Source organism: Akebia trifoliata, chromosome 14, assembly GCF_017979445.1.
Source record: "Akebia trifoliata isolate Shusen 1 chromosome 14, ASM1797944v1, whole genome shotgun sequence".
Lineage (NCBI taxonomy): Eukaryota > Viridiplantae > Streptophyta > Magnoliopsida > Ranunculales > Lardizabalaceae > Akebia > Akebia trifoliata.
Window position 1 is genome coordinate 22,338,826 of NC_141388.1, and position 20,285 is coordinate 22,359,110.

The 20,285-nt window shown below is 36.7% G+C and overlaps 1 protein-coding gene across 1 annotated transcript in view; it reads left to right on the forward strand.

Moving 5' to 3' along the window:
* The first annotated feature begins 6,750 nt into the window (after positions 1-6,750).
* Positions 6,751-20,285, forward strand: part of LOC147386560 (phospholipid-transporting ATPase 1-like) — a 42,878-nt gene continuing 29,343 nt past the window's right edge. The window contains 3 exon segments of the mRNA XM_086422657.1: positions 6,751-7,051; positions 7,231-9,355; positions 19,219-19,564. Coding sequence (XP_086278783.1) covers positions 7,609-9,355; positions 19,219-19,564 — 2,093 coding nt within the window. The 5' untranslated portion in view covers positions 6,751-7,051; positions 7,231-7,608.

The window sequence follows — 20,285 nt, forward strand, 5'->3', positions numbered from 1 at the left end:
CCTTCCCTTCTACCTTCTAGTTATGCAATAATTTCATAGAAAATCCATGTGATTGTTGATAAATCGATCGTTTCATTAAGTTTATACATATTTGAACGATTTGAATTATGTTTGCATGCTTATTTATGATTGATTTTAGTTCATTTGATGTAATATAATCATTTTATAGTTAATATGATATTTGGATCGATTTTGGTCGAATTTCGACGAAAAATCAGCAATTCGGAAAAGTATCCGAATGTTGAGTTTGGTTCTAATTTGTTTTGTGTTGCTTCCATATAGTATGTATACCCATTTCCTACATTTATTTCATTAAAAATAATTAAGTATTACTTTAAGTTCTTTAATAAATAAATAAATAGTTCGTTTTCAATTTCGACTTTGAAAAATTATTTTTCAACACTTAGTTAAATTTGCATAGATTTTCAGCTTTTATGTCTTATGGTTTTATCTTTATTTTCGAGTCTCTCGACTCAACCAAAACCATCGAATGAAATTGGTTGATGCTTTATACATTTCGAATTACTTTAAAAGTAAAATTACTTTAATAGATATGTAGGAAATTAGATGATAGATTGATCGATTTAATTGATGGATGGATAGAGAGAACGTATGTTCTCGACTGATTGATGGGACAGTGCCTCCAGTTCTACGTAGTGGCCATGCCACGTAAAACGTGATAGATAGATAGAGGGATGAGATGGTTGATGGATGAATATGACAGATAACTGTCACTGGAGGGCACTACCAGATTTTGTTTGTATTTTCGATTAAAAGAAATGATATATTATGTACAAAATAAATTATTTTGTTTACCAGTAAAGGTTTGTAGAAAACCCATAAAGAGTGACGCGTTGCTGTGTATCCAGAAGCGACGAGTCAATCTAGGATAACACTAGATGTCATATGCTCTTCGGTAGTATGGGATACCTTAGAGCATATTAGAGCTTATGAAATCCGGGAATTTCTCCTACTTATTTTCTGGGGAACGTTGTGTGTAAAGGCGGTCTCTGTATAGTGTAGAGCTAGGCGGGGTTCACATGCATTGCCTCTTGATAGGCTTCGACGCGAGGGGTCTCCTGGGCTAGTTAGTGATCATTATTAGTCTATAGTCATCAAACGGTCGACCTCACCGTTAGTTGAACTCAGTATTGGGTTCTTGGTCAACAACCAGTCTGAGCTGGATAAATGATCATCCAACCATGGTATGCTAGACCGGCCACAAAATCAGATTATAACGATGGGATTCCACATCGAAGGTTAAGTTTGGAATATCGTATTGCCATAGCCGAGGCGGTTATATCGTCGTGTTCCTCTGCTCTCTTATCGATTACACCGCCGTGTTCTTATTATGTATCTTTTCTTATTTTGTGATGTTTGATAGATGTTTTTATTTGAAAGATGCATAGGTTACTTTAAATGATAGAAATGATAGGTTGAAATTATTTAACTGTTTATTGAATATGCTTAGACATTTATCGTATGTTACATTATGAAAAACTTACATTATTTAACTGTTCAACTGATTACTCGTGCATGTATGACTCGTTGTTAGAACGGCGTTCATCCTGCTGAGTAACATTTCCCTATTACTCACCTTATCCTTCCCCTTTCAGATTATTCAACTTTTGAAGAACCGTTCTTTGAGGAGTCTTTTGAGGAGGTCCTTGAGGAGGATCAGATTGATGTCTTGCCGCCGCCATGTATTTGAGGACTAGTAGAGGATCCTAGCGGTTTTTGGTTGTAGATAAGAAACATGTTAGTTTAGAAATTTTTGTAACTTGATGAATTATGAGATTAAAGATCTTGACTTATATCAGTGTTTGTCGATTTCTTCTGCTTACTCTAGACTCTCGTATAGATGTTAGTTAAATGTTTATTCCGTTGCGTATATTTTCTTTTCATAAGTATTATTATTTATGAATGTTCTGTCAGATTGTGTGATTGATTACCTTACACCTCGAGATTCTAACTGATGAATCATAGGGATTCGTGTTGGGATTTCAGGGCGTGACAATATTGATATACGATATGCTCAGAGTGCAAACGATAATTTTTCTAACCAATCTTGGTATGATTGACACATTTTCCTAATGATTATCTTGAAATTCTTATTGGTTGCTTCAATTGTTCCATTAGTTTTAGGACGGTAAGAAGATGATTTATGATTCCTGATCTTGAACTTCGAACATAAAGTAATAACCTCAACTTTGAAGTGTGACCTATTATCAAAGATCAATTCAAAAGGTACCCCTTATCAATTGATAATATTTGTTTGGATGAACTTTACAACTTTGGATGTAGTGAAGACAACAGAAGAGGCGATTCGACCCATTTAGCGAAGTGGTCAATGTCCACTAGAATGTACTCATGCCTATTTGATGCCTTAGGTATAACTTTACCAATTACATCAATTCCCTAGACAGAAAATGACCAAGGTGAAGTCAGATCAACTAGCTAGGATGAGGGCATGCATATGAGATTGGCATGTATTTGACATTTATGGCAAGTCTTGACCATATGATGACAGTCTGTTTTCATCATTGGGCAGTAATACTCTTGTCTCATAATTCTTTTAGCTAACATCTCCTCACTAATATGAGGTTCATAGTCTCTTGAATGTAGTTCAACCATTATTTGTTCAATTTGATTTTTATGGACACATGATAAATGGATTTTATCATAAGATCTCTTGTATAAGTTTCTTGCGCACATGATGAACTTAGATGTGAATTTCTATAAGGTTTGTCGCTCTTTCCTCTATGCTTCCTCTCGAAACTCTTAGTTTTCCAAAACTTTTTAGATGTCTGTATACCATGACTTTTTGTTAGGGAGTCGGAAAGCGATGTTGACCTGATGGCAATACGTTGGTTTGTATTTGACTTCAATAGTAATAAGCCTTAATTTCATACCTGGATGTAGATGAATCATTGATGAGAGGGTGGCCAAGGCATCAACAAATCTATTATCTTCATTTGATAGATATTGGGATAGAATGACTCTGCATTTTCTTACTAAGTTTAGCAGATATTCATGATAAGAATTCAATTTCTTGTCCCTAGTTTTTCATTCTTCCAATTCAATGTTAGATTTTTGAATACCTCAATTTATATGATGTCCAGATTCAAAACGACTTCAAGTCTAGCGATGCATGCTTCATATTCAGATGTGTTATTCGTATTTGAGAAAGATAACTAAATAACAATTGGTATGTGACATCCTCCAAGTGAGAACATAACTGACCTTATTTCATACCCATTCTGATTTATGGTTCCATCAAAGTATAATTGTCATACTTGGTTTTGTGATTTTTTTCCAATATTCGAGATATTCTTATTTAGGAATTGATCAACATGCCTTATTCCCTTCTACTACTGGGTGATCAGTCAAGTATTCTGTCACAACTCTTTTCTTAATAGATTTCTATGTGACATGAGTGGTATCAAACTCAAATAATAACAATAGTCATTGTGTAGTTCTTCCTATCAGTGCCGGCTTCTCGAAGAGTTATTTAAGAGGATCTATCCGAGATAATCAGATAACTGAGTAAGAGAGCATGTAGTGTTGAAGCCTTTGAGTAACCTATACTAATGCTAAGCAGGTCTTCTCAAGTGAATAATACTTTTGTTCATACTCTAATATCTTTTTATTAATGTAGTAGACGACTCTTTCTTTATAACTTTTTTTATCGTATTGTGCTAACATGCATCCCATAGATACCTCTATGATTAATAGGTAAAGAAGAAGCGATTCACCTGGGGTAGGTGGAACCAAGATAGGTGGATTTGTGTGATACTCCTTAACTTGATTAAATTTTTTTTGGCACTACTCATTCCAAACCATTAGCTCATTCTTCTTGAGAAGCTTGAATATAAGCTCGTAGACATTGGTGAGTTAAGCGATGAATCTGCTGACATATTGAATTCTACCCAATAACCCTCGAATCTACTTTTTTATCTTAGGAGGTGCCATTTCTTGCATAGCTTTAATTTTTTCAGGATCTACTTCAATCCCTCTTTGACTTACCCCGAATCCTAATAGTTTTCTTGAAGTAACTCCGAACACGCATTTCTACGGGTTGAGACGTAATTGATACTTTTGAATCATTGTAAGAAATTTTTCTAGTGCAACTGCATGTCGCTCTTTGGATTTTACTATCATGTCGTCTACAAAGACCTCGACCTCTTTATGTATCATGTTATGTAATAAAGTTGTTGTTGATCTCTAATAAGTAGCTCGAATATTCTTCAAATCGAAAAGCATAACCTTGTAACATAATGTTTCCCATTACGCAATGAACAATGTTTTGTGCATATCGCGATGATCCATATTTATTTGATTATATCTCGAAAATCCATCCATAAACGAGAGCATAACATGTCCTGTTGTATTGTCAATTAAAACATCTATATGGGGTAAAGGAAAACTATCTTTTGGGCTTGCTTTGTTCAAATCCCCGAAGTCCATACACATTCTCACCTTTCCATCTTTCTTAGGAATTGAGACTACATTAACGACCTATTTAGGATACTCTACCACTTCCAAAAACTCGACATTAATCTGCTTCGTGAATTCTTCCTTAATTTTTAGTGTCTATTCTAATTTCATATGTTTGAGTTTCTACTTTATTGGTCGAGTATCGGGATAACGAAATTCGATGTTGAACAATATCCATGTTTACTCTTGGAATGTCCTCATAAGATTATACAAACACGTCTTTGAATTTTTTAAGTAAATTTACTGTCTCATCATGTTCTTTGGGAGATAAAGCGACACCAATCCGAATCTCTTGAGGATTTTTTTTGGTTTCGAGATTAACCATCTCTGTTTTTTCCATTACAGGTTGAGTCTGATGTTCATCTTCTTGCCCGATCAATTTGATTAATTTAGAGAGGGGTTCTTTGTCAGGAGACTTTCCTTCTGAAGTCATATTATTAGTTAAATCGTTATTGTACTATGGGTAAACAGAAATTTCTTCTATTTCATCAAAATAGATAAGGTGATAGGACTTATTGCAGACTTGACAGACTCAGCAGAACTAACAGGATTAGACTCGACGTAAAGTAAAGAACTCATGACATGGAAATTAGAGAGAGACCCAACATCAGACTTGATTACAGAATGTGGATTTGGAATACCACACCCGATTGACCAAACTAGCACACTGCTATCTTTAAGAAACATCTGGTCGACTTCTTCTTCTTCAGATGCTTGTTAATCGTCAACTTCTTCTTCTTCAGATGCTTCATCTTCTTCCCTTTCATGCCAATTCATCCTAAAGAAGATCTCAAATCCCAGTAGACGGGTACCTGTGGTATGATCGATGAAGGGCTCTGGGAAACCACAGTAAAAGAAACCTTCCCCTACATTCATGAAATACCCATTGAGAGTCTTTGTAGGGCTTCATACTGATTATATCTACGATGTGCCATTGTCTTCTTGCATTCTTCTTATCTTGCTTTGCCTTCCAATATTGAGCCTAGTCTTCCTTGGTAGATTTGTACCTTAGTCCAAATGTACAAACAATCTCTCGAACAATGGGTGCAATTTTAATCTCTTGTTGTCTGCGACCTAAGCTCATGCCCAAGAAAAGTCTCATATTCTTTAACATATTATTCATGCAATAAGTATTCTCCATAGAAAAAAAAATTCTTTTGTAGACTCGTCATACTGAATTGAGTAAATATTCTCAAATTCAAAATCGCTGAGCTGTACCCCCTGATGTTTTGGCTGAATTTCAAACAATGACTTTTTTTATTATTATTTCTGTATTATTTACAACCCTCACAATTTCACCATCCCCATGAAGGGTAATCACTAACCCATTCTTGATAAAATTTAACCTTCTAATGCAATGTAGAAGAATATCGTTGATTTTGTGTTACCATGGTCTTCCCAACAATAGATTGAAAGAAGACTGGATGTTTAGGATTTGAAATTCAATAAGGAAGTCTGCTATGCTTATGGATAGTCGAAGATGCAAGATTCCCAATATATTCCTCTTGGTATTGTCATAGGCCCTAACCACCCTAATTGATTGGTATGAAATCTTTTGTTTTGAACCCAAAACAAGTAGTGATCTTTGGAGGATAGATGTTCAGTGCGCTTGCTAGTAGTTTGTTGCTTACTAACTATGAAAAATAACCATTTTTTTATAACCTCTATTTTAACGTACTAGTTGCACTTCATACAGGTAATGTCAACATTTAGGGTATATTGACCTTCTCAGGACTGTCTTCTTTGCTTGTGTAAATTGTACAAATGCTTGTTATACGATCGATTATTTCTTACAAAAATTGTTAAATCAATAATAATTTATACGAGCATGGTTGAAGAAGAGGAAGAACGAAAAATAAAAAAAATAGAGGAATTCAACATTCTTATTTTAATTTTGAGTGCAAAGGGAAATTTTTAAGTGATGTAATGCAATTGGTAGTGGGTGGTGTGCAACTAGTCGGTCCCTAAATAAAAATAGTTTTCATCTAATTCTAATAACATTTTAGAAAAAAATTCCTTTCTAAACATATTACCAAATACTTTTTTACATTTTTTTTTCTTTTTCAGATTAAAAAAATAGGAGTACTGTTTTTTAAGCAGGCTAAGGGACTTGAACTATTACCGATAAAAACTATTATTTTTATAAAGGGTTCCATCACAGTTTCTTAGAATTGTAGGGATCTCATTTAGAAAACCTCGAAAATAGTGGTTTAATTCTATAAAAAGCTTGCGAGTCCGTCACACCGCCAAGATTCGTGCTCCACCACTCGTCCTCTCCTGTCTCTCTTTCTCTTCATTCTGTCAATTCGAGTCGTTCGACGATCGGATTAACTTATTGCACAAAAACAACCGTTCACGTGTTCTGTTTCATACCCTAGCTCCACCATATATGAACCTGCAAACACGTAAATCCCGATTCCAGACGAAGAACTCATGTAAAGAACCTGCACTAGAGATCAGATCTGTGCTACTGAGCGTCTAATTCAGCGCATTAAGGGATCTGTACAGGTTTACTTTCGCCAACTTCAAGAATATAGGCATTTGATGGCTAAAGGTGGGTGAATCCAGATCGCATTTCTTTATTTATTTATTTTTTCCTGTTTTTGGGTGGATCATTTACTTGATCTTTGATATTCTGTTGGATTCATATTGAGCTGTTGATCTCAGCGGAAATGTGAGATATTTCATGTAAATCAATGTGAAAACTGCTTGATAATTTCTGAATTTGCACAGATTTCGGTACGCGTGGGTTTTGGTTACAATATGCGATCAATCTGTGCTTCGATATCTATGAGATTTAGCAAAATTTCACTTTTTACGAGAATTCTCAGAAACAGCAATTTTGATTGAAGTAATTTTAAGGATCTATTAGATTTTCTCAAGGTTTTGTGCTTCATCCGCAACAAGAAAATAAATTGAAGAAGAGATGGAATATTAAAATTGGAATAACATGTTTCGCCCTTCAGCATAATGGGATAGGGCATCATTTTCCGCCAAATCAATCTCAAATTCGTCCAATAAATTTGTTTGTTCAAGAACTGAAGAGGAAGAACTTTGCACATAATCTTTAGAAATCTAATAATATCCAAATGTGTCGCCGGAGGATTATTTATGACTTCTGGGCAGCCCTTGCTATCTCCTCCTGCTTTGAATGTTGTAGGCTCCTTTAGCCATCTCTGTCCTACTGCTTTGTTCTCATCTTCAAATTTTGATGATCCTCAAAGGTGTTCCTTTTATGTGAAGGACGATAATAAAATTGCCTCTAAACCCCTTGGAAACTCTAATTCTCTATCTAAGAAGACGAAGCGGTTTCAGTCTGCCGAGTCCCAAGTCTTTCATCGGTTTCTAGTGGAATGCCCCACTCCGGAAGAAGGAAGACGACGGTTTGTATCCTGGGGTGGTGGTACAATGGATCAACAAAGTGATTATTCCACGACAACAACAACCACCTTCGAAGTGGTTTCTTCTTCTTCTTCTTTGGTACAAGAAAAGCCGAACAAATCTCAGCGGATTCGTCGCAAAAGTGTGCAATTTGAAGATGTTTTTTCTTCAGAAGAGAACCCTAGATTGATTTATGTTAATGATCCGAGAAGGACGAATGACAAGTATGAATTCACGGGGAATGAGATCCGTACAAGCAAGTATACTGTTATCAGTTTCTTGCCGAAGAATCTATTCATACAGTTTCATCGAGTTGCTTATTTGTATTTCCTTGCTATTGCTGTCCTCAACCAACTTCCCCCTCTTGCTGTTTTTGGTAGAACCGTATCCCTTTTTCCTCTCTTGTTTGTGCTTTGTGTCACTGCTATTAAAGATGGTTATGAAGATTGGCGAAGACACAGATCAGATCGTAAAGAGAATAACCGACAAGTCCCAGTGTTACAATCTGGTCAATTCCGAATGAAGAAATGGAAGAAGATTCGAGCTGGTGAAGTTTTGAGAATTTGTGCTAATGAGACAATTCCATGTGACATGGTTTTACTTGGGACAAGTGATCCAAGCGGTATAGCATACATTCAAACCATGAATCTAGATGGTGAGTCGAACTTGAAGACGAGGTATGCTCGGCAAGAAACAGCTTCATCAGTTTTTGATGGGAGTAACAACATTTCCGGGCTTATCAGATGTGAGCAGCCTAACAGAAATATTTATGAGTTTACAGCCAACATGGAATTTGATGGCCATAAATTTCCGCTCAGCCAATCAAACATCATTTTGCGTGGTTGCCAACTGAAGAATACAGAATGGGTAATTGGTGTTGTTGTGTATGCCGGGCAAGAGACAAAAGCAATGTTGAATAGTGCAGCTTCTCCATCCAAAAGGAGCAAACTAGAATGCTACATGAATAGGGAAACCCTTTGGCTGTCAGTTTTTCTTTTTGTCATGTGTGCTGTCGTGGCGCTTGGAATGGGTCTTTGGCTCAAACGCCACAAGGATCAGCTCGATACTCTGCCTTATTACAGAAAAAGATACTTCACATATGGGTGGAATAATGGGAAGATATACAAATATTATGGGTTTGTTATGGAAATATTTTTCTCATTTCTGAGTTCGATTATAGTGTTTCAGATAATGATACCAATATCTTTGTATATTACAATGGAGTTGGTCCGGTTGGGACAATCGTACTTCATGATCGAAGATAAACAGATGTATGACAGTAGTACTGACTCAAGGTTCCAATGCAGATCATTGAATATAAATGAGGACTTAGGTCAGATACGTTATGTTTTCTCTGATAAGACAGGGACACTAACTGAGAACAAAATGAAGTTTCAAAGAGCCACTGTGTACGGGAAGAATTATGGGAACTCCTCGCATATCATTGACCATCCATTGCAGGAGGCAAACATTGCAGGTACAGACCATCACTTATCATCATCTTTGTTTGGTTTTTTAATCAGCATGGTTTTGTCTGTTATGAACATTGTTTATGGTCTAATGTTAGGCCAAGTAATAAGAACAGTCCATCAATTTCAGAAGATGGACTGTTCTGGACCCATTTTATATTTTTGTAGGATACTTTTTCTTGTTTATGAAAATGTCGATCCATTGTATCTTATTTACTGTTGCTATTTTTTTTTCCCGTTTTTAAGCTTCTGTGGGTGGTCTCCTTGGCCTTCCTCTTCCTTTTTAACAAATTTTTTGCACTTTACCCTATCAAAAAAGTTTCTTATTTTCAACTATTGTCCTCTGTATTCTCTCCACATGGATTTTTCCTGCACCTGTAAGAACCTGCTAGAAACATCCATACATTTCCAAAATCACATCCTAACATACATCACAAACTTCTACTTATAAATATGAAGTTCATACAATCCCAACAAAAATAATATTTACATCAAGAAGACATGGATATTCCCATGGGTTGATTGCTTACCAAAATCAATCTTCTCGACTCTCCCCTTGAGGATCCACAGAACCAAAATCTTGGGTTCTTACCCAAGTCACTTCGCAAAATGTTTATGCCAGTATGAAGTTTACTATGAACTACATAGCCTAGTAAGTTCATTACTGCATTAAAGATTAAACCAAAGCAGTGGAAATGAGGCTAAACCATACAAAGTGATATGAAAACAAGATCATATCTCAGAAAATACTGGTTATAAAAATGTATATTTACTATTTAGCCCCACACTCTTACAATAGATAACTTGAATATTTTAAAAAATTTGCAGTAAATTCCAAGTAAATTCAAAACATGTTAGAATACTGAATTTGAGTTCGTAGTCAAATCATGATTATAATCTATCATGTTCCAATTGAAGTTCATATTAGAGTCCAAGTCATAGAGCCAAAATAATTAAACACACATGTAGATATCCCGACTAACATATAGCTAAGAGAGCGGCATTCAATACTGAGTGCCATCCTTACTGTCTGGATCCGATTGAAACAGTAATGGCACAACCAGCAGTGTCTGAAGTTTGTAACCATGTGGCCATATTTTATTTATTTTTGATAGATAATTGAAAGGAAAACAGGAAGGAAGAGGGGAGGTCGAGATGACTCGCCCCAAAAAGACAAAAAAAAAAAAAAAACCAAATAAACAAATAACAAGCTAAACGGAAAAGAGATTACAAACACAGTCTCACCGGACCTAAAAATCCTCAAAGAACACCCCTTTGAACTCCTTGAAGACTTTTCACCAATAAAAAAACAAACAAAGAATCGAAATAACCAACTCATGATTTAAGTGTCTCACATTCTTTCAAAAGTTTTCCCGTTTCTAGTTTTCCAAATGCCCACCACAAACAGCATTAAACTCCATAACAACCTCGTGGAATAGTGGAAGCCTGTCCCAACATGAAGTCATTCCCCAAGGAGATCTCTAATTGTGCCCGGAATACACCAATCCACTCCAAGCAAAGAAAGGAAATGAGTCCACATCTTAATGGCTACCTCGCAGTGAAGCAATGCATGGTTAGATATTTCTTCGTCATTCATGCACATACAACAGACATTTGGACCACAAAAACCACTTTTCCTCAACAGATCTAGCGTTTAGATTCTTTCCCACACAACGGACCAAACAAAAATGCTACCTTGGAAGGCACATTAGGACCCCAAACCACAATGTAAGGAAAAGACGGATCTCCACTTCTAGTGAGATCTTTGTAGAAGTCTATAATCGAGAACATGCCTTTACTATTTTGGACCCATAACCTCACGTCTTCCACCAAACGGCTTCTTGACACCATGTCTAGGTGACCCATCAACTCCATGATCTTCGGTACCTCCCAATCGTTCAACGACCTCTTAAATCCCAAATCCCAACCTATGGTCTCCTGATCTAACATTCGGAAGCTAGCAACCAAAAGGTATCTTTTCCTTCAAATTTCGTACAACCTTGGAAATCTATCCCTCAATGGGCCTCCCTCGCACCAAGCATCCTCTCAAAACCTAACCTTGCCCTCCTTCCCTACCTTGAAAGTAATTCTTCTTTTAAATTGGGGAAGAATCTTCAAAATACCCTTCCACACCCCACACCCAAAAGGATATTTAGCATCACTAGCATCACCACTCTCCCAATCCAAAGGGTCCTCACCAAACTTTGCTACAATCACTTTACGTCATAATCCTTTCCTTTCTACGCCAAACCTCCAAAGCCACTTCCCTAACAAAGCCTCATTAAGAGTTCCCAACTTCCTAAAATTGAGACCCCCACTGCTCTTTATCGTGCACACATTCTTCCAATTGACCAAGTGCAATTTGCTTTTACCTCCCTTATCATGCCACAAGAAATCTATAAATAATTTATCTAGCCTCAATTCCATACTTCTAGGGATCGAAAATAGGGACAAGTAGTACACTAGGAACTTCTATTTGGCTTACTAGGAGTTCAATCTTCTAGGAACTTCTAACACCGGCTCCCAAATGCTTTCTCTTGTAATGAGCCCCCAAGGGAAGACCCAAATAAGAGGAAGGGAGGACACCTACTTGACACCCTAGCGATGCTGCGAGAAAATTCACATTAACCACTTGTCCTACTGGATAACCTTACTCTTCCGGAGATTAACTAGCAAATTGGACACAGCTTCAAAGCAACACAATAACCCTCCAAGGAATCTCACCTGATTAATATCCACATCCAAAAAAATCAACGTATCATTTGCAAATTGTAACTGGGTAACCACAGGACCACTAGTACTCAGACAAAACCCTCTCAAATCTCCATTCTCTATTGCTTTCACAATCATTCTACCCAAGGCCTCTACCACCACTAGAAACAAAAAGGGAGACATCATATCTCTTGGCGTATACCTCGAGAACTCCCAAAAAAATCTTTCGGAGAACCATTGATGAGGATAGAAAATGAAGGGGTAGAAACACACCTCATTACCTAGTATATCCACTTATGACCAAGTCCCATCTGACTTAGCAAGTACCTCAAACAACTCCAGCTTACATGGTCGTAGGCTTTCTCCAAGTCTATCTTACAAACTAACCCTGAAATCCCGACATTTGGGATTTTAATCTCGAGTCCGGTCACTCGTTGGCTATCAGGAACCCATCCAAGATTTGTCTCCTGCTCACAAAGGCCCCTTGGCTTAACCCAATGATCCCGGATGTCACCTCTGTCATCCTAGTTGCAAGTAACTTAGAAATGATTTTGTAAGTGGCGCCCACCAAACTAATTGGTCTGAGAGTCAAGATATCTTCCACAGTCGCCTTCTTCGGAGTAAGATTGACAAAAGAACAATTCAGCCCAATATCTAGTACCCCATTACTGAAAAGGTCTAACAAAACTTCCATCAACCTTGCCTTGATTGTTGCCCAACACGTCTTGAAGAATCCCATAGTAAATCCTTCTGGTCCAAGCGCCTTATCTGAGCACAAGCTTGAAATAGAAACCAGAACCTCCTCTACCTCAAACGGTCTCTCTAGCCACATCTTTTGTTCACCAGAAATACTATCAAAAAGCAACCCATCAAGCTTAGGTCTCATTGAATGTGGTTCTGAGTACAAGCCAACATAAAAGTCAACCACCCCTTTCCTAACCTCCTCCTCCCCTTCTACCCACCTTCCTCTAATTCTAATCTTTGAGATGTAATTACCTCTCTTGTGAGCATTGGCCATGCGATGGAAAGATTTAGTATTTGCTATCCCCTTCCTTAAGCCAATGAATTTTCGATTTCTGCCTCCAACACACGTCTTCCATATTCACCTTGTTCTTCTACTCTTTCTGAATTCCCCTCCCCCCTTTGGTTTTAGCCCCTGAAGACAAGGGACCCAATTCCTTCCTCCTATCCAACTTTTCAATCTCCAACAAGAGTTCCTTCATTTTCACTTCCACCCTCCCAAAAACCTTCTTATTCCATGCCTTCAGATTTTCTCTAAGGGATTTTAACTTCAAACAAAACCTCATCCTTGGTTTCTCTTTGAAACTCAAGCATGCCCACGAATTCTTGATTAACTTCGGAAATTTCTCTTGCATCAATCACATATTTTCAAATCTGAACAGGGACGGATGCCTAACAATCGGCCCTACTTGCAAAATAATCGGGCAATGGTCTGAAGTTGGATTGGGCACCGAATCTTGAGATACCCCTGAAAAGTATTCATCCCAACGTGACGAAACTAAGAACCTATCAAGCTTGTTCAGGATCGAAGACTCTTGGTTATTGGGCCAAGTGAATTACTTACCATTCAAGGGAAAGTCAACCAACTCATTAGTTTGGACAAGCTCTCCAAACGTCCTCATTTTAACCAACACGCTAATCCCCCCGAACTTTTCAAAAAAAAAAAAATCAGATTACGTTGAAGAACCCCCTCGAGACACCAGGGTTACCCCAGTATGAATTCACATCATTCAACTCTTCCCAGAATTGAGTTCTATCTGCATCTTTAGAAGGACCATCAACTTGGGCTAGTGAGCATGGAACCCTATACTCTTCTCCTTTCGTCAAACTCGGACCCTCTGTGTTTGCCTTAGGTTTGACCCTCCTAAACCTTTTTACACATGTCTTATTTCTCTCAAGTTTATACTGAAAATTCTTGGTCACGCATGTCTCATAACTATTAGAGGCACCACTACACTCTAAACTGATCACTTTTTCTATTTCTTTGCGCTTTTTAGTCCCTTTGCCTAGGCCTAGAAAATTGCCATTTGTCCTCTTCTTCGAGATACAGCTTGCCGGCACTCTTACATTCGTAGCCTACGCAGGCTTTAATTTGAAATTAGGGAGAAAATCTAATTCTGCCAAACTACCTGGCAGAATCACATCCTTACAACCTTCTGAACTCCCTCCACTCCAAAGACGACCTCCAAACCACAATCAGTTACCGGACCATCTGAAGAATACTCATTAGAACCTGACCCAGACCATACCTTCTCTCCCAAAAAGACCCTTTTCAGCCTTGCATCTTCCACCCCAGCAACTACTTTAGCTTTCCTGTTGATGTCGGTCACCACACATAACTCTGAGGGGGATTCATCGATGACGATGCTTATCTTGTGCCGAAAGCCTCCTACCTCCACCGTTAGACCTCCTGGCATCCCCTATCAATAGTATCTGACTTTTAGCCTTGCGGAGGAAGCATCCACCATTTTCGAGGTCTCCTCATCAACCTCCACCAGGCCCCCCAATTGGTCCTCAATAAGACTAAAACCCTGTGAGCCCCAGATATTAAAAGGCAGTCCCCACACTCTGACCCAGGTTCCCTCGCTGGTCCAAGCATCCTCTAATTTATTTACATCCATGTACCACTTAGACAAGTTCACCTCAACCCCTTCTAACGACACTTTTTTGAGGCGAATGATCGAAGAAGCGATGGATCTATTCTCAGCTAGAAAAAGTCTACCAGAAGAACCCCAAGAATAAGGCTTTAGACGTACCTCTCTGCTCCATCTTCCTACAACAAGTTTCAACCTAATCTCCTCCTTCAGGAGAGACCAGTCTACTTCGTTCAAATCAACTTTGCATATCACCCCACACCTCCACACTCCAAAACAATTTTCCATTATAGATCCTCTAAGAGTCTTAGTCAAGGAACTACTCTTTTTCTCCCCTAAGACTTGTTCTTGCTGCTTTTTCATCGGCTTGACAATGGCTCTCTTCCCTTTTGCCAAGGTTTGAGCCCACAAGACACCTTTGTCTGGATCAACGGTTTTGACTATCGCCTCCATCGACTCTTTTGGTTCACAGAGAACATTCAACTTAAAGCTTAAAGCTTAAAACCAGCCAACCCTTGCCCAAGTAGCCCTTAGGAAAAATCAGGACCTAAGTCTTAACCTTCTCCCTGAACAACTGCAACTTCAAGAACATACCTTTGTTGTTTTGTTTCTCAGTTACAACCAGAGTTCTACCTTCCGAAGCATGTTTATCCACTAGATCCTTGGCAACACCTCCAATTGCAGACAACACCTTACTAAGCCACAAACCCTCCTTGAACAACAAGACCCTAGATTCCACAAATCTGCCTTTCTCCACGATCTCCATGCCTCTGTTCCTCTTCACCCAGCACTGACTAAAGGAAAACACCTCAGCCTCGACTTGCACCCGGTGAATCATTTTCACCGATTTTGCATTTGCCCCAGATGGGTAGTTTCACACCTAATGGACGTAGTACCCATTCTTATGATATCCTTTTCAAAGTTCATATCAAATTCCAAACTGTACATACATAACTCGTATCTAAGTCATCATTAGACGACAATTCCCAAAATCTAAGGTTTTGATAGAATTTCCTGAAAACTGAATTCAAAAGTTCTAATGTAATAAAAAATGTTCATAATTGATGCAGGATGATGAGGGGAGTTAAGAAAATAGAATTTGATTTAGGCAAAATAGGGGATTTAAGGAAATCCGGTTGGGGATTAGGTTAAGGATTTGGGTGAGAATAAGAGAGATAAGAAAATGAAATTTGATTTTGGAAAAATAGGGGATTTAGGAAACTCTGATTGGGGATTGAGTTAAGGATTTGGTTTAGGATAGGGTAAACCCAAAAGGTAAGATGAAAATTTTATTTCAAGAGAAAAGGGTTAAAGGTTTGTAGGTTTCAAGAATCAAGAATTAAGAAAGGGATTTCAAGAATCAAGAATCCAGAAAGGGGTTTCAAGATTCAAGAATCTAAGACTCAAGAAGTTAAGAATCAAGAATTCAAGAATTCTTGAAAAATTAAGAAAACAACAGTTTATGGGTGGGGTTCTAGAAAGGATTAGAGGGTTCTTGATGGTTTCTTAATTTCTCACAAATAAAAAGAGAAGATAGATGTAAGAAGATTAAAGAAAAGGAAAAAAAATGATATTTACTTTAGAATCACCCCAATGATTTTCATGGCATCAACCATGTTAAATGCACCAACATTCAAAGAAAACAGAAATTTCTTGTTTATTCCATTCATTCTCCATAAATAAATCCTAATACAATCCATAAATAAAGAAAATCAACTAAGAGTCCTAATAAAACTAAAATACCTAATTTTCGTAACTTTCTCTCTCCTAATTTTCAAACCCTAACAAACTTAAATAAAAGATAAAGTAAAGTTACTAAACTGCCTCTAAATTTTATATTAAGATCATGAGCAAATAAAATATGAAAATAAACCCAAAAAACATAAAATTAAATCCCAAAAAAAAAAATCTAAATAAAAATAAAAATTTACTCTTTAAGATTTGATGTCCCCATCGATTCTCCTCGATTGGGAAGATTTCACCATTGACGAAATAAAATTGTAGTAATTATCATCATCGGCTGCATTCTGCATTACTAATCATATAAAAAATGCTTAATTTACAAATCTTTTCGTGTAAAAGATCTAAAAGGACATCCATAGCCCAAAAATTCGAACATAGATCAAATTTGGGAAATCAAAACAGAGCCCACTCATGAAATCTTAAAATAAATTGCAAATAAAGCCATTCAAACTAAGCCATAGTGTAAACTGAGTTGAAATCTTTGCAACAATGTCATTTCATTCATACCATAGAAATAAAGGAGAAAGACCTTCAAAACTGATCCCATTTCAATTACAACTTTAGCATTTTACCATAGCTGAAATTTTAAACGAAAATCAAGCAATTCTCAAATTCTAAAATCCGTACTAAATCAACAACGGTTTGTTAGTTACGCTAAACTTGAACTAAACTACTCTCACTTCCTCATCAATGGTTTATAGGATTATTTTTTCTTCTTTGTTGGCTTTTTGATGTAGGATGAATTATACTAGTCTAATATGATAATGTGAGATCAAAAAAATTAATTGTTAAAATAATAAGTAAAGATATTATGATCTAAAACTACCACAAATTTAAAAACACTTAACAAATAATCAATAAATAGTTCTAGGTCCAGTGTAATCCTACAATGTTACTCCCCAGTATTTAATTAAGGGATCCTAAAGGAAGTTAGAACTTCCGACTATCCTAGAGTATTAATCTAGTACCAAGGGGAAGCTTATTGAACCTAATCAAGGGTTTCAAAGATGGTCAAGTACCGAAGATGTAATCAATATGTATAAATTTTGGTTTAAGGTCCATTTTGGTTTCTTTAAGAAGAAATTCCAACAGTATTTGCAATTTGAATAAGATGAATAAGGCATAGGATTGATGTTAGGGTAAGTTTTGAAAGGTTTAGTAGGGTTGGACAAGGGTTTTGGCAAGGTAAAAATCAAAATAAAGTAGGATGAGGATTGATCTAGGGTTAGAGTTTTGGTTTCTCAAAGTTCAGTTGGTTTCTTGGGACAAAAGTGAGGTTCGACTTAGGGTATCGGGGCAAACTTGATAGGTTTTAACTCAATGAAAACAGAAAAAAAGAAGAAAATAAAACACCCTTACTTGTGTAACAAGAGGTGGATAGAGAAACTAGATAATGCCTTGGTCTTACACCAAGAATGGTCTCACACCATGATCCAAATTTGGAGAAAATTGAGAAAATCTCTTTTATTTATTCATATGATTCATCATTAAAGAAAATTTACAACAAAGAGTTCTTTTATAATAACTCAATTCTAATCCTATAATAGCTCAAATCCTAATCTTATAATAAGTCAACCACTAATCTAATTAAAATAATATAAAAAGAACCAAAATATCTCTATTGGGCACAAATATGTTTTAATAATAAAAGAAGTGGTCCACTTAATTAAGTGATGACTCACCTACTAATAAAAGAAAAAAAGACATAAATAAAGTCCACTAAATGTAAAAAAGCCCAATACTAATAAAACACGAAAAAAACTCTACTAAACACCAAACTAACTAAACTAGACACTAATGCAACCAAAAGTCATCCATCCAAAGTGCTAATGATCTCCTCCTCTGGTAAGCTCTAGCCTTCTAACTTAAACTTTCCCTTCACGTGCCACAAATTACTAGATTACCATTTGGAAGATCTGTTGTGGCACAAGTTAATATTTGCACGGTAGTGCTCCCATATTGGAATTTCCGGATGTTGGCATGCCAAACACCTTTGGCCAACTTGACACAACACCCATGCCACTTGTCAAAGTAGTAGTGCATATTATATATATATGGGAAGCGTTCGGAGGCCCTAAAGACAGCCAAATATTTTTCAAAATAGGGGAAGTTTCGGAATGGGTGATTTTTGGTGAGGATGATCTCTGTGGTGAAGAAATCATCCTCACCAAAATCAGCACATTCCGAAACTTCTAATCCATACATTGAAAAAATGTTTGGCTCTCTTTAGGGCCTCCGATCACTGCCCTATCTATTTATCTATATATATATAGATATAGATAAATAGATAGATAGATATTTCTTTTTGCTAGGTCAGTTATGCTATTGGTACACATCAAAATAAGATGAAATGTAGATACCTAATCGTTTCTACTATCTTTATTATAAGCAATTTATAGTTTTTAAAAAAAATTTATCAATATTTTTAGGATCTTATTTTAAAATTAAAAGACAATTATTTCAATTAAGATTTTGTTGTTCACCAAATATTACCTGCAATTTCATTCTTTAGGTCAGAATTTACTGTTCACCAGAATATATTGCAAAATGAATAGTTTTCCATACAAAATATATGCAATAAGAAACTATCAGTTGAATTTCCTGTTGAGTTCCACGGGAGTAGAAATATTTCTTTATATTTCATGGAAAGAATTCAAAATTTAATACCACACTATGCTCGATAGGTCTCCTCAATATGTTAGGCTTGTAAAAGTTCTCCTTTATTGTAAGTGCATACATGTTCCTTAATCAACAGCGTCAAATTTTTATTCTGAGCCATTAATTTGTGTGACTGTTTGCAGCAGATGTCACTGGAAGAAAAAGGTGGAAGCTTAAATCTGAAACCACTGTTGATAATGAACTTGTGGCATTGTTGCATAAAGACTTAGTTGGAGATGAAAGGATTGCTGCGCACGAGTTTTTCCTTACATTGGCAGCTTGTAATACTGTGATCCCAATTCTTACCCGAAGTTCATCTTCTAGTTCAACAGTGAGTGAATTGCATGAAGATGTAGAAGAATCTATCGATTATCAGGGTGAATCTCCTGATGAGCAAGCTCTTGTTGCTGCCGCGTCTGCCTATGGATACACCCTTATTGAGCGCACATCTGGGCACATTGTGATTGATATCAATGGTGAGAAACTAAGGTAGAATGCTGTCTCAACTTCCAATTTTGTATACATTCAGTACATATCTGTTCCACTTTTTATGACATTTCATTTTCAACTGTAGAAGTTGATTGTTGGAACTTGGAACCATGCAACCCATGAGATGGATGTGTAGTTGGTGGAGCCAATGCAATGCTTTTCCATTTTTCTTGCTTGTAGATTCATTTTCCAATTAAAGTTCCCATCTGTTTTTTTTTTTTATTTTATTGGTAAAACTGCTTTATTGAGAGGGGGCGGTCGAGAAGACCTAAAACCCTAGAGGAGAAACAGCAAAAAGCAAACAAAGAGGAAAAAACAATCAAGAACTCCCCAAGTGATTACAAACCGAATCCCACCTCACCAAGAGGTCTTAAAAAAATCCCTTTTACTTCAATAAACACCGAACTCCAATGAAACAAAATGATGGGGACATCAACGTTCATGGGCCTAACCTATTTGGGTAATTTTAGGATTTTATTTTATTTTAATTATTGGGCTTTAGTTATAGGCTTATTTTAATTTTTTTAGCCTTATTTATTCTAGAAATTCATTACTAGGTCAGTTTAGGAATGTGATTTAAGTCTAAGTACTATTCACGTTACTTTTTATTTAGACTTATTTTGCGTGGTAAAAACTTATCGTATTAAGGTGAATTTGGCGTCGTTTGAAGAGTTATTTAGTTACTTATTTAACAAACCCAAGATTTTGCGATTCCGATGAG